The sequence below is a fragment of the Emydura macquarii genome, unplaced genomic scaffold (genome assembly GCF_026122565.2).
Source record: "Emydura macquarii macquarii isolate MOO-44397 ecotype Brisbane River unplaced genomic scaffold, CSIRO-AGI_Emac_v2 contig_1876, whole genome shotgun sequence".
NCBI classification, from domain to species: domain Eukaryota; kingdom Metazoa; phylum Chordata; order Testudines; family Chelidae; genus Emydura; species Emydura macquarii.
Window position 1 is genome coordinate 30,439,172 of NW_027132013.1, and position 14,883 is coordinate 30,454,054.

The following is a 14,883-nucleotide window of genomic DNA, read 5'->3' on the forward strand; positions in this document are numbered from 1 at the left end:
TTTCAGGGCCTTCTGTAAACTGTCCTTCTCACTACCATATTCCATAAGACAAGAAGATATGATGTTCACTGACAAGTTAAGGCCCATGGCATATGATATCAGTGCTGACCAAAGAGAGGGGTTACATGGACATCTTTGCTTTACTTTGAAACTGACATCTCTCATTGGACACTTTAGTACCCTCTAGCAGTACTGCAACATTGTTAAAACCAGATACTGTGCCACAGATCACATCTTTTCAGAAACAGGTAGAAGAATATATCAAAACCTTGTTTCACTGTGCCTCATGGCTTGGCTGTCTGTTTGTGGGGAAATCTTCCTAGCCAAGATAAAGGTCATCTCTCCAGCACTCACTCTTCATGTTTCTTAAAAGCGATTAGAACGTCACACCAGTTTTCTTTCTGAACATTCTTAGTTTCATGAATCCAATATCTGTTTGAGCTAACGTCCACTCATAGCTGTCAGTGGAGATGTGGCTTCAGGCTCCAGAACTGGTCATTCTGGTGGACCAGTGTCATGAAACAGTTTGATGTTGCTGAATCATTATTAGTTTTTGTTGGTGCTGAGTCATGGAAGCAGCACATGTGGAAATCCTATTCTGTGCTGAACAGAGCCCTTAGGGAGTAGGGCAGTTCCAGACAGTGTTTTACATTTATTTTTAGAATACTCTATTTATGATACTGTATTTGCCATACGTGTCTACAAATCAAACCATTTTGCAAGAATTATACTAGACAGTATAATCTGCATAATGCTAAAAGATTCTTCATAGAAGTCCTTTTTTAAAAATAGGTGACTGACTAGCGTGACCAGATGTCCCAGTTTTATAGGGCTAGTCCCGATATTTGGTGCTTTTTCTTATATTATCCCCCATCCGCTGTCCTGATTTTTCAAACTTGCTGACTGGTCACTCTGTGACTGAGATCCGTACACTATGGTGCTGACCTTTTTTATAATTGCAACTGCACAGTGATCTTGTCTTTTAACTCTTTTGTTACACATTTTCTCCAGCTGTAGAGCCTTTTGTTTTATATAATGTAATGTTTCGTATATAATCATGAGTTTTAAAGCTCTCATAAGATAATAGAATAGTTATCATTCTGGAGCGCAGGTAGTTCAGGCCCAAGGTTCTTGGCCATTCTCTTGAGACTGTCAGCAAGGATGCCACTTAGGTTATCAATCAGGAGAGGAAGGATGGTTCTTCTATGTAACAGACTGGTTGGAGATGGTAGATGGGGATTCAGCTATTGACTTTGCCACAAACTTCCTGTGTTATCTTGGAAAATCACAAAATTGTTCTGTGCCTCAGTTCCCTATCTGTCAATGGGGATGATACTTCCTTTCTCCCAACCTCCGTCTTACCTAGTTTGATTGTAAGTTCTTTGGGGCAAGGACTGTCTTTCACTATGTGTTTGTTCAGTGCCTTGCACAATGGCACAACAATTTCGTTTGGGCCTGTAGGCACTACTGTCATTCAAATTATATTACTAATAATTTGGAGCTGGATATGTGAATACAGCCGGTATTTGGCAATTCAGCACGTCAGTACTTGGCCAAAATTCAGGCCCTCTCCAGGTATATGGCTGGTTTTGTATTCAGCTGTATACCTCTCCCTATCCCATCCCCCCAAGTGTATACCTAACTGTAGGTTTTACTTTACTGGAAGCCAGGAGAGGGACTTCCCTTATCCTAGCCTTTGATGAGGTGTGTGACCCAAGATCTTCATGACTCTTCCCCTTCCTTCCATGGAAGGTGCCAGTGCAGTGATTTTCACTCCCCTTCCATGGAGTCTTTAAGAAAAGAGTAAAGATTTTTCTTCTCTCTGACTCCCCTTCCTTGATTATGGAGAGCAAGAGGGGACCCAGGTGCTCAATCTGTGCCAGCCAGTAATTGGTTTATCCAAACTCAGATATTGGTATTATTTTGGAAGAATTTGCCTATCCTCACTAGTCATTTAATCAAGATTCCTCCAGCTTATTTTGTGTAAGTCATGATGAAATACAGTAGTAACAAATTCAGTCACTAACAGCCTGGTTCTGGATTTGATGGAAGGCCGTGTATTCCAGGGCCAATCTGCTGAGCCATCCATTCCCCTTTCCAGGCAACTTTGATTAAACTGTGCCATGAAGCCAGGTCTGAATCAATAGAAATGACCTACAACAACCTAATCATGTAGTTAACACGGTCCAGTGTGGTTTTATCTTGTTTGTCATTGTATCATCTTTATTTTAGTGCAGCAGATTGAGTTAAATCTTGAGAACAGTGAACACCTAGAAATAACCTTTACTAGCATACACATGGCAGTATATATAAATATGAAATATAGATAATGGACCAGCTTGTCTGGTGGTGTAAATCAGTGTACCTCTAGTTCATACCAGCTGAGGCTCTGGCATAACTAAAAAGTGTTGCTTTTATCAGTATTATTTTAAATTATCACCTATTAATTTGAAGAATAAAAGGTGTTCTTTGTACAACTTATAATGTATGGCCCACTCTGTACCAATCGAAAAGAGTTAATTGTTGACCCACAAAAATATTTTTCAGACACTTTTTCTGTTTTCAGGCCAAATTCTGCCACGGGATACATGCATGTAATTTTCACCAGTTACACATAAATCTCTTGTTTCCAAAGACCACAGATTTTAGAGAGTACTTAGCAGAGTGGATGAACAAACCAACAAATGTTGAATTTATACAGAATATATTATCCTGGGATGTCAAAGCACTTAACAAACACTGTTACAACTGAGTCCATGTGTAACCACTGAAGGACATATTTGCTTCAGTATGTCTCATGACAGTTTCTTTTAAAAAATATTTAAGTGAATTTAACACTTGTGAAAGGTGCCAGATTGACAGCTCTGGAGACAAAAGTCCTGGATTTACCAGCAGGCACAAGCAGAGCTTCCCACACAGTGCCCCACCAATGTTCCCCAACCCTTACCTGAAGGGCACAGTTACCAACTGTCCCAGATTTTGCAAATCTGTGCCAGGTAATTTCAGCGTCAGTCAGTGCTCCCGAGATTCTGGGCAGTGGTAAGCAGCTGTAACTCAGCCACAGAGGTGAAAAAGCAAGTGTTGTCATCACTGCACATATGCTATTGCTTTTGATAATTTTAGGGTCATATTTTCAACTTACTATCAAAAATGTGTGCGCAATATTTGTATGCCCATCCATTTCCACTCAGAGAGTTCTGCATGTCAACATAAAACAGGTAGTTGTGTGTGTTAACCAACAGCTTGCACCATCGTCACGGGCAAATTCGGGTTTCTGTATGAGTGAACAAGTGCTGCAAATGCTGTGAGTGATTTTTAGATTCCTGCTGAAAAATTGGTCTTTACTGTTTTATATGCTTGTAAATAATCTGTCTCCATTCATAATTCATCCCAACTTGGTAGCGTTATATCCTCTGCTACATCTTAGAAGTTCAGTAACCATATATCTGTTTGAGGCGAGAGAACCTTATATAGGGCTTGAGGCCACTGGAAGATGGTATACACAGAAAATAGGCTTGTGATCTCTGCACTCTGTCATGCCTTTAGAAAAAAGGGAAAATTTCACTTTTCAGCCCCGGTGCTCCCTCAGCAATCATATTCACTAAAGTTCAGTTCCTACTTTCCTCTGGAAATAATATTTAGCCTTCCCTGTGAGTACTGGAGGGAATGTTTAAGTGTTTCTTTATTCAGTGTAGAAGGTTAATGACATTTTAAACAGGAGTGCACATATTTAACCTTGTGTAGGCTGACTATCTACAGCACCTTTATGTAGGACAATGCTAAATATAGAACATTAAAGAATATGAGGAAAGAGTGCTACATGCTGTTGCTGTGCTATTTTCTAAACTACAGCCAACAGCTTGAAAAAATTATTATGAAAACTAAAACTTACTTTTGTCTACTAAGAAATACCCATAACTAATACGCTGAGGAGCTCAGTAAGCATTTGTTTATCTTTAAAAGAGTCACATTTCTTTCCGTGACCTGCCATTGATATACACAATAGAATATCTAATTTGAGTGATACTGAGTACTATGGAAGATGATTTTACATATATCCAGAAAGAGCTACGTAAGGCATGACTATCTTAAGAATGTTATTTGAGATTCTAATATGAAAAGTGTGTCATTTTGGTGATTATCTTCATTGATTTTCCTACTCCTGCAGCACTGTAGGTGCGTCTGGCACACTGATATTAGAGTTTTGTGAAACATTCATAGCAAACCTCAAATTTGAGGTTTGATACAGTCCATGTACTTGGGGAAAGGATGTCAGACAGCAGGGGAATTCATGAACTCCATTCAGGTGTCCTCCCACAGCCAGCCTCATTCGCTTTCTTAAGCCAGTCTATAATAGGAATTAGAGATGGCAAAGGCCTATTAGGTCAACTAGTCTCACCTTCTGCCAGTGTAGGAATATTGTCCATAGAATATTATTTAGGACTTTGTCAACTCTAATTTTAAATGCCCCATGTGACTTGGATTCCTTCTCCACATACTAGTAGATTTCATTATCAGGATGTGTTTCTTGATATTCATATCCCTTCACTTATTTCATCCCATTTCTCCAAGTTTCACGCACACCCTGTACTATCCTACGTTATTCCTTTCTTTTTGGTGTTTGTCTCTTTCAGCATTTCTTCTTCCTCACGCTACCTCCCATGAGGCTCAGCATGGTATCTAGGGAAAGTTCCTTAGCTACTGCACTAAACTTCATGGGCTGCTATGTGGTCTTGCGTTTAGTGTTGCAGCAGCAGGAACGGAAAAGTGTTTCCTTCCCCTCCTGCTCTTGAGGCTGGGCTCAGGTCACTCCCTGACCCGCTCCTCCCTATAAGGTCTGCCAGTTACACCACCATACCCCCATAAAAATACAAGAGGAGAGAAGCTTCTATTTGGCACCCTCTTTAATGTCTATGGATAGGGACCACTGCCCCTGAAAACATCATCAAAAGTGTTGCCATTCACAAGGGTGTTCTTAGGGATTATCTTGGTGCATCACAGTGCAAATGTACAGCTTTACATAAGTGGTAAGTGTGATTAGTAATTTTGTCTGGAAGAGAGAGAGAACTAGGGCCCCAAAGGAGGTGGGAGGGAAGAGAGATTTTCTCATAGGTTTGAGTTAGTCACAATTTAACCTTCAAATGAACAGAACAGGGTTGGTTCCCTCCTATCCCCTTGTGACTTCAATTACAGGGTTGAGTAAGTGAAAACGATCATAAACCAAAGCCTGCAGAGTCTGCAAAGCAGTAATTAACACCCCCGGTGAATAACTTCTCTGAAACTGGTCTTTAAGCAAACTTTACTCTAAAAAACAAAACAAATTAACTTGGCGGCCTGATAAAAGAGATGCATTGCCAAGGCTGACAGGCCCACAATTGAACCAATGCTAAAAATAACTTTTTTTGCCTATTAAATTTCTTTAAAGTGCTGAAAAATTTATTAGCTACAAGCTACAAAAAATCCCACTTTCTCAGCCAAGTGACTCAGCTCGAAGAAAGCAAAATGTTCACACCCGCCCCATCCCTGAGCATGTCTCCTTCTCTCCCGGCCCCCTTCTCAGCAGAAGGGAAAGGAAGTTAGACTGGCAGGGGAGGATGGCCACCTTCTGGGAAATTAGTGAGGTCCCCTGATGTTGGCTCTTATCCCACCCCACTGTTTTATGGATGGATATAGAGCCCATGCGGGATGGGGAAGATAGAACCACCAGCTAGTCAGTGGACGTTTTGGAGGACGGGAGTCAAATGTCTCTCTGTAACCTCCTTCCCCCTTTGCATAAAGCCGTTGTGGTCCCATAACTGCCATCATGAGCACCCGTAACTCTGCCCAAATCACTCTGCTCTATCCGGGAGAAACGCCACTCCTCCTCCTCCTGTTCTAAAAGTATTGGGAGAACTCCCCCTAGTCCTGGTGAGTGTGTAGTGAGAGTTCCCCCATCTATTTGTCTACTTTAACCACTGGCTAATGGATATAGTAATTGCTGGAACTGGGTGTCCAGGCTCTGGGTAGTCTATAATAGGGTGTGGCACTCCACCCCCCACCCCCTTCACACACACACACACACACACACATATTAATGGTGAAAGTTAATAAAGTTGCAACCTTGCCTTTATACCTATCCCTGTGTCTGAGATGTCATTCTCCTGCATGTCCCTGATCAATAGAGGGAAAAGATACACTTTGTTTGTGTCCTTGCAAACAAAACCAAAGTCACCTACCAACTTTGATGGAGTATCTTTATTATTATTATTATTATTATTAATGAATATTAATAATTAATATGTGCCTTTTGGTAGTGCCCAAGAGGCACAATGACAATTGTGGCCTCATCAGGCATAGTGTCATACCAACAGAAATAGAGACAGTCCCTACACTGAAAACCAAACAATCTAAAATAACCCTTTGGAAGTTGGAACAACTTGAATCATTAGTGCCACAACTCTGAGAATTTACACAGGTCCTTCCTGTCCAAAGTTTATTCTCATCTGCCATATGATTATCTGAAAAGGAGATTATATTTATTCTAACTGAAGCAGTTTAATGGGAAAACTCTGTAGCAGCAAAAATCTCTGCACAAATTGGATGGGTCCATAGACAAGAAATTTGATGAGACAATATTTCAAAGGTACAATCTTAAGGTCTACTCACATATGCACATGCAAAACAGACAGATGCATTTCTAAATGGTAATTTTCGCATCTGAATGGCTATTTGTACTGATATAGACCTAATATCCACGTATAATCATGGTAACTGAGACTGCAATTGCAGCTTTACTTTTTGCATGCACATTTTTTTTTATATAGACCTGAGCTTTTTTTTTTTTTAAACCATTTGAAAATATATCCTTATGTCCAAATGTTATCATTTATATTCTATTTACCAGCATATAAATGTTCTGGGTGTAAAACACAACAAGAGAGCTCATGTATAAAATGTCAGTGTAGAAAAACATGACAGCAATTTTGAAGCCACTTACAAAATCTTCAAAACATAGACTGAATTTTTGAGCCTGGGTGGCAAGTGTATTCATGCTTTTATTTCAGGCATCCTACTCTTAAATCCTGATTTAGTGTAGCTCCCAAATAAAAATGAGTTTGCGGCCTCACCCTAATCCCTTGTGGACATTTGTCACACATATCACCACATCAGAAAACCACCTAAAAATTCAGCGCAATTGGTAGCCTCTGATCCAGAGAAGAGCCCCAGGCAGGGCACAATGGGGTGGCTGAAGTTCAGAATTGATGTCTCTAGTGTGCCAAACCTGCCCCACTCATGCGTGCCAAATGTCATATTAAAATAGGTAAAGCAGTTTGAATGATGTAAAATTATAGGTTTAATAATAATAATTAGCACATATACAGTGCTTTACAAACCATAATTTACCCCTGAATTCCCATGAAAGGTAGATAAATCAGCATTAGCTTCATGTTACATATGAACAGAAAAAAAGACCTTGTGACTTGCTCAAGCCCATAAGGGCGAAGGATAATTATAACCGGGATAAGAAATCAGAATTACAGGCACCCAGGCCTGTGCTCCAATCTCATTTTTCCATGTTTAGTAATTGCCAGATCATCTTTTTTCCTAGTGTTTGTTTTAATGTTCCTGATTGAAAAATCTTATGAACCCACCTTTAAAAGCCTGAAATAAAAATATATGAACATATAGTAATGTATTTATGGCCAGATTTTCCATCATGCTGCAGGATGCTTAGTGCCTTTGAAAATCTGGTCATTTTGTTTAGGTGCCAAAATGGGAACAGAGTTCTTTTGAAAATCTGTTCCCAACTGTTGGAAGTTTAGCAGTTTTAAAAATCTGTCCCATATACTTTACAAGGGGAATATCCAACACGAATGATTTTAAAAATATCATTAGGACAGTGATGGAAAAGAGATAATAAAGGATCTTATCAGAAACTACGTATCAAAGTATATCAAATGTCCAGATTTTTCCATAGGAAACGAATTTTGCAAGAGAAAATCACTACAGATTATCCTTTGGGAAACGGTTTACTTTTATTTTATTTTTATTTTTTCATCAGATTTTTTTGTTAAGGTTTTTTTATTTAATAGGTTCAGTGCTTATTCTGAGCAAGAGAAGTTTAGCCAAAATAAAGCATGTAGATTGTACACATTTTGTTTTAAAATTCTGCATTTACCCAAAACACATCATATTATTTTAATAACAAACTTGGGGAAAAACAAATTGATTTTTCTGGCACATAGGCCTGATACAAAACAGCAATAAAACCAGTTAATTTTCTGAAATGTATTTGCCTTCCCTGCTACTGTGGTTAGCTACAAAGATAGTCAGTTGGGTCTTTTTTATTTATTTTTTAAAGGCCTCAAGCTTCCTCATGTTTCAGCTTTTCATTGCACTGCCTGATCATTTAGGGAACAGGCTTGTTCCAGGCAGCTTTAATTAAACTGTGCTGTGAAACCAGATATAGATCAATGGAAATGATCCATAACAAGAGGCTAATCATGTATTTAACAGTGTTCAGTCCAGTTCAATCACCTTCTTCCATTTCTGTGGCTTTACATTCATGTGGCAAAGACTGAATTGTGTGTATGTATTTTTTTTTTAATCCATCCCATTAGTGGCCATATGCTTTGGCTTCAAAGGAGACAAGAACTGTCTGCAATCTGCCAGGGATTTAAGGACATCAATAATTTGTGAATAGTCATGTTGGTACTGGTCGAAGGGTTAAGTGCCCTGCGCACCAGGGGCACATCTTGTGGGACTGGAACTCTTAGTCAGCTGTTAGGAACCTGATCCCCTGTGAGGCTTCTCTTCGAAGTACACGCTTCATGTCAAATCCATACAGCTGAAGCAATGGAGCTTTATTAGCTCAGGGATTTAAAGACCTGAACTAAGTGATGTAACAATATCTTTTTGGTTACACAGTGAAGGAAGAGTGTTGTTGTAACATCAAATAGATTTTTATGTTCTGAGTGAAGCACATGATCTTTCTTTCTACTACCGTTTTCCATTTCAACGCAGGCTTTTAGTCAGGCTAGTTCTCGTCCCTACCTGATTGATGATGAGGGCTTACTGTTAAAAGTATCGGGATAAAGGCCCGGATTTTGCAAACATTGCCCATGTGAGCAGATTCATTGGCCTCAGCTCAGATAAGAACTGCAGAAGGGGATCTAAGGGTCTTACTAAATAAAGTCAACTGTAGCTCTGGTGTAAAGACTATTTTTATAACGGTTTAGATTGATTCCATAAAAAGATGCTGTGGCATTCACGGAGCTGTTAGCATGAAGACCACCTTTAAAAGCAATAGCTTATAATGTTAGATAGTGCCATAGTAAATTGGGAAGGGTATTAGGTCAGTAAGAAAGATCACTGCACTATTAATCTGAATTAATTACCTATTATTACCAAAAGGACAATAAGAACAAATAGCACTGCTGGGTGGCGGGTTGGTTGGTTTGTGGGTTTGAGTCCATTTTGTTTATTTCAATTTCCAGTTGTGTCCACCTTGCTGTGTATTTTCCTGTGTCCCTCAGTTGTCGCTGATTTAACTAGTAAAATTCTCGGGGGCAGTCTCGGGCACATGCCTCAAGTCTTGTTGAGCATGATGGGTGTAGAGGGAACCCATAGAGTTAGACTTTCATCTCTTTTAGGGTAACACCAAGTAGAAATGGGAAAAGTTACATGTAACTGTAAATGAAAATTCAATATTTACCATTTGTTTTCTGCCACTTAAAATGAATCACTAAATTTTCCATCAGAATTGAAAGTTTGGTGCATGGTATATTAAAGAGACAATGTGGGCTAGCATAGATCATCACTGAAGTATATTTATTCCTCCTAGCCCACTCCTCCAACCCCACCCAAATACACATGTCCAATCCTCCCTCATACACACACATCGCCACCATTTGCATCCATTTCCCCTATGTTTTTATTTCTAAGAAAAATATTTACAGGGGTGACATGCAAGTGAACAATTGGTTCAATATGCAACATTGATAAAAAGCTACTTGAAATCTTAAAGTCATCTAAACAAAGAATTACTTATAAAAAATAATAAATAGTGCTGACTTGAGTTATCTAAAAGCATAATTTGCTGAAAACCTTAAAAATTTGTTTTTATGCATGCCATATCATTAAAAATTGTGTAAGTAGTAGGAGGAAGGACTTAGAGGATCAACTGTTGTTTTATTTATAACAAGTAAAAGATGTAGTCTTTGTATTCTTGAATGAATCAGGTATTTCCACCTGATGCAATTTCAATAATAGTGCCCCTCTCCCCCCATACTTCGGCTTAGTTTATTTTTAAAAGGCATAAGGTCCAGCTTCCCTTACTGCCAGTGTAATTTGCACCTGCAGATTTTTACCCTCACATTTTTAGATTTACAAAATGAACTGCAGATCCAAAGCAGAATTCTTGACCATCTAACTATCTGATTTTCACCTGTAGTAAGACAGCGGGAGTTCCAAGTACCCATATTTTCACCCATAATTCAACTGAAGGTGAAAAACTTGGGTGCAGATTTTGCAAATGTAGTTTGCACCTACAGGAAGAAGGAAGGTCATCTTTTGAAAATGTGCCCCTTTCTGGTTCCAAATTTACCAGACAGTTTTCCGAAGTAAATATTTTGTGCCACCTGCAAGTACCAAAAGAGTTGAGTTCCCTGTCAGAACTACCTCCTTGTCAAATGATACCCATGACGATACTTCTTTGAAAATGATACCCATGTTTCTTGTGGTGGTTTTTAGTGTTAGCCCTTGGCTACAAACTTGTTGAAAAGTTAAACTGCCGGAAGTGATGGTTTCTGAATGTCTAAAAAACAAAAATAAAATAAAAATAACCTGTTATAAATGTAATTTAAATTGTCTTTTTTCATTGGGCTGACAACTTTCTGCCTACTTTGACCCAATGCCTTTTGAGTCAGTTATGAAGTCACCCAAAATCAGAGTTCAGAATAGAAATGCTAACTGACCCTTAATCAGAGTGTCACTACTGAATTACGGTGATACATAGATTGAGTTGCTTATTACACAGAACATGAAGTCCTTTGACCCTGAGATGAATATTGATCTCAGGGTTCACCTCTGTCAATGTTCATCTCCAAAGTCAACAATTTTCAATGCAAAATAACTCAACAGCATTTTAGTGGTCTTAGTCTGTTCCTCTGATTGCAACATCTATATGGTAAGATCCCTGTTACAAGATATACAGATGTATTCCTTATGCTGATGTTCTGTAAAAACAATAGATGAAATCCTGCTCCACCGAAATCAATGGCAACACTCCTTTTGGCTTTGGTTGGGCCAGAATTTCATCGAGTACATGTTAACACTTTGATTGAACTGTATATTCACAACCTCACAGTCAGTGGGGAAAAAATAAAACTTTGACACCCTTCAAGTTCTGCCCTCTTTACACTATTTGTCTAGCCAAGAATTTTTAATGTTACAAAGCGTTGGTAAAATCATAGAAGTTAAAGACAGAAAAGACCTATTAAAACCTAAACCATGCAGCCCAGGATCATTCCATTCAGTATGAATTATAGCATTTTTTACAATCACACTTTAAAAGTGCTATGTGACTGGGCTTCTATCGCTTCCTTAGCGAGGCTACATGTATGTTCCTGATAGTCAGACTAAATTTTCCATTCCTTAGTTCCATTCCATTCATCATTTAATGAGACACTCTCTATGCATCACATGAATTCCACTCCCTCCGTTGTGTTTGTACCCTTTAAACTTTTGTAGACTATAGTCACATCCCCTCTTAGTCTTCACTAGCCAGATTCTATATGGTTAGTTGTTTCAATCTTTTCATAAATCATTAACTCCAGACTCCTAATCATATTTGTTGCTCTTCTCTGGACACTCCCCCCCCCCCCCCGAGGTTTTACCCCTATTACATTTTCTAGGACAGTTCCATAAGGAGATGCACAGTATCTAATATGATTTGTTACATTTCTAGGATTTGATAGCAGTAAAGTACAGTACTTCTGTTGATTTTAAAGGTGACTTGCAAACACTTTTAAAAAAATCAGTGAGACGTATTTATTCCAGGATACACCACTGCAAAATTTAACACAGTATGGTTCTACAAGTGCAGCAAAGAACAGAACTGGACCTGGTAGCTGTAGAAAACAATGTGTTGAATATTCAAATATGAAGAGTAAAATAATTCAGCACATACAGCAATTGAATTTAAACTTACCCTCCTAATGCCCCCCCACCCCCCCTCCAGTCACAATTTAGGTAAGGGTAAATTAAAACTCAGTATTGTGCTAAGTACCTCTGTTACCGCTGCTATTTGGGATATTGAGAACCCTACAATTAGTGATTTCTTTAAATATGTATGTAAGTCATTTTTAAGACAAGACACACTTCTTACAGTATAAAATGCATTTGTTTAATAACTGCCACAAACAAACCCAAAGATATTCATCATTCGTTTTGTTCCTGTTTTAGGACTGCAAGATTACCTGGAAGAACAGTTGGGTGAGAAGACTCCAGCTCTGATTCTCGTACCTGTAGTGGATTTACCTGAAAAGGAAGTTATTCATATAGCATGCTGGCTGGGCTAGTCGTTTATAAGTGATATATTGATATTGAAGCACATATTCCACCTAGAAGAGAGTGAAGAGAGGAGCTGATCTTGATTATGTTGAATATTTTCATTAAACATCCAGATGTACATTGCTTGATTTGGGCAAAACCTGTCTAAAGTGTTAATATTTCTATGGCCAGTGCCTGATGACAAATGACACATTTAGCCTTTGGATAAAAAATAAAGATTTGTTTTTTCCTGTTCTAGAGTGTTTCCTGGCATCTAATAACAACCACGGGCAGCTCACAAGAGATGGTAGTGACCCTGGAACCCTAAGGCCTGGGTACACTAGACCAGCAGCTGTTTGGTGGATCAGTACATTAGCTCTAATACAATCATAGAGATTTCTTACGTTAATTTTGCAGTGGATACAGTGACTTAAAACCAGTTCCTAAGGGCTTTATTCCTGGCCAGATGGTGAACTTCCTTTCCAATGTTGGTGAACAGTTACTCACCTGAGTAGTCATAACGCACATTTCTTCTTTGAGTAGCATCCCTCCGGGTGCTCCACAGTAGGTGTGCTTGCATCTCTGTGCTGCTGATTGAAGAACTTCAATAGCAGTGTCCATTCAGCCTGCACATGTGCTGGTCTCCCCTCATACCCTGCCTCAAGCCTAGCCAGCATGTGCAAGCAAACCTCCCTCAGTTCCTTCTCAACCATCTCTGGGTAGAGATGGAGCCATTAGCAGCCCGTTTGTGGATCGTTATCTCTTTCTCTCTCCTTTAGTATTTCAATAACTAGTTAATCCCTTTTTTCTCATAGTTGTAGTTTTCTTTATTCTCTCTTCCCCTGTGCCCACTCCCCCCAAAAATACTTTTATATTACCTTTGTCTGGGGCCCCTTTTTCCCCAGTATGGGGTATGCCCAGCTCACCAGGCTTCAAGAAGTGCCTTTCATGCAAGGGGCCGTCCCTGTAGCGGATAATCATTTTTGCTGTATCTGCTGCTTTAGGGAAGGCCACATTCCTCAGAAGTGTAGTCTCTGCCAACAACTCAAGTACAGGTCTGGGAAGGACAGGGAACTCAGACAAAAACTAATCTTGATGAAGGCAGCTCTTCAGCCTTCCCTGGACCCACACCAGGAGCCACCCAGATGGCACCAATCTTCCGCACAGCCATCAACATCCAGGGACTATGGGTCAAAGAAAACAGCCATGGACCCCTCACATAAGGTTTCTAAAAAAGAGAATTGTGAACCCCCAAAATGAGCCCCAAGCCAGACGGAAAAGATCGCCAGCATGCTCAGTATCATTGGTACTGTCAGTACTGAGACAGTCCAAACTCAGTACCCACAGCTCATGAGGGTCTGGAGCGGCTGGTACCATTGATGCACCTAAAGACTTGATGGGCATAGGCACCGTGCCAATGATATTGGTAGATAAGGACAGGACAGAGACCGCACCACCACTAAGAAGACGCTGTCAATGCGAGCAGTACCATCAACAGTGACCCTCTGAGGCATGGTGCTATTGGGTACTAAAAAGCCTGCCTAGACCTCCCTTTGAACCCATGGCTACTTGTTCTCTCATAAACCTGTCAGTGGAAACAGCCTTCCTGATGGCAATCACCTTGGTGAGGAGAACAGGGGAAATAGCAGAATTCATGGCACACACCCCCTATGAATATTCTTTTGAGACAAGATTACTCTCAAACCACACGTGAAGTTCATCCCCAAGGTGACCTCACCTTTTCACATAAACCAACTGATTCACCTCCCGACCTTTTATTCAGGCCTCACCATGATATCCAGGAGGCTATTCTGTACATACTAGACATTAAGAGAGTCCTGGCCTTTTCCATGGATAGGACAAAGGCTTTTAGGAACTCTCCTGAGCTTTTCCTTTCCTTTGCAGAGAGGTCTAAGGCACAGCAATATCTCCCCAGAGACTCTCCAAATGGGTCTCAAACTGTATCAAACAATGCTATCAGGTTAGCAAAATAGCACCTCCATCTGGAATCTGCACACACTCCACAAGGTCAGCTTCCTCCTCTGTCACCTTCCTCAAGAATGCCTCTATCTCAGAAATCTGCAGAATGGCAACCTAGGCATCTGCGCATACCTTCGCAGAACATTATGCAGTTACCGGGGACTCCACTTCGGATGCATCTTCGGCTCCATGGTATTGTCATCCATAAGAGACTCGACTCCGATCCCAGCCCTCCAATGGGGATACTGCTCAGGAGTCACCTACAGTGTACATCTATAGGGACGCTACTCGAAGAAGAGAAAGTTACTCACCTTGTGCAGTAATGAGGGTTCTTCGAGATGTATGTCCCTATGGGTGCTCCACAACGCACCT

General features: G+C 40.0%; 1 protein-coding gene across 3 annotated transcripts in view; it reads left to right on the forward strand.

Annotated features, from left to right (window-relative positions):
* DPH6 (diphthamine biosynthesis 6) overlaps positions 1 to 12,786 on the forward strand; it is a 352,580-nt gene extending 339,794 nt beyond the window's left edge. For all 3 annotated transcript variants that reach the window (XM_067558060.1, XM_067558063.1, XM_067558064.1), the window contains one exon: positions 12,445 to 12,786. In XM_067558060.1, coding sequence (XP_067414161.1) covers positions 12,445 to 12,560 — 116 coding nt within the window. In that variant the 3' untranslated portion in view covers positions 12,561 to 12,786. The remainder of the gene's footprint in view (positions 1 to 12,444) is intronic.
* Positions 12,787 to 14,883: the final 2,097 nt, after the last annotated feature.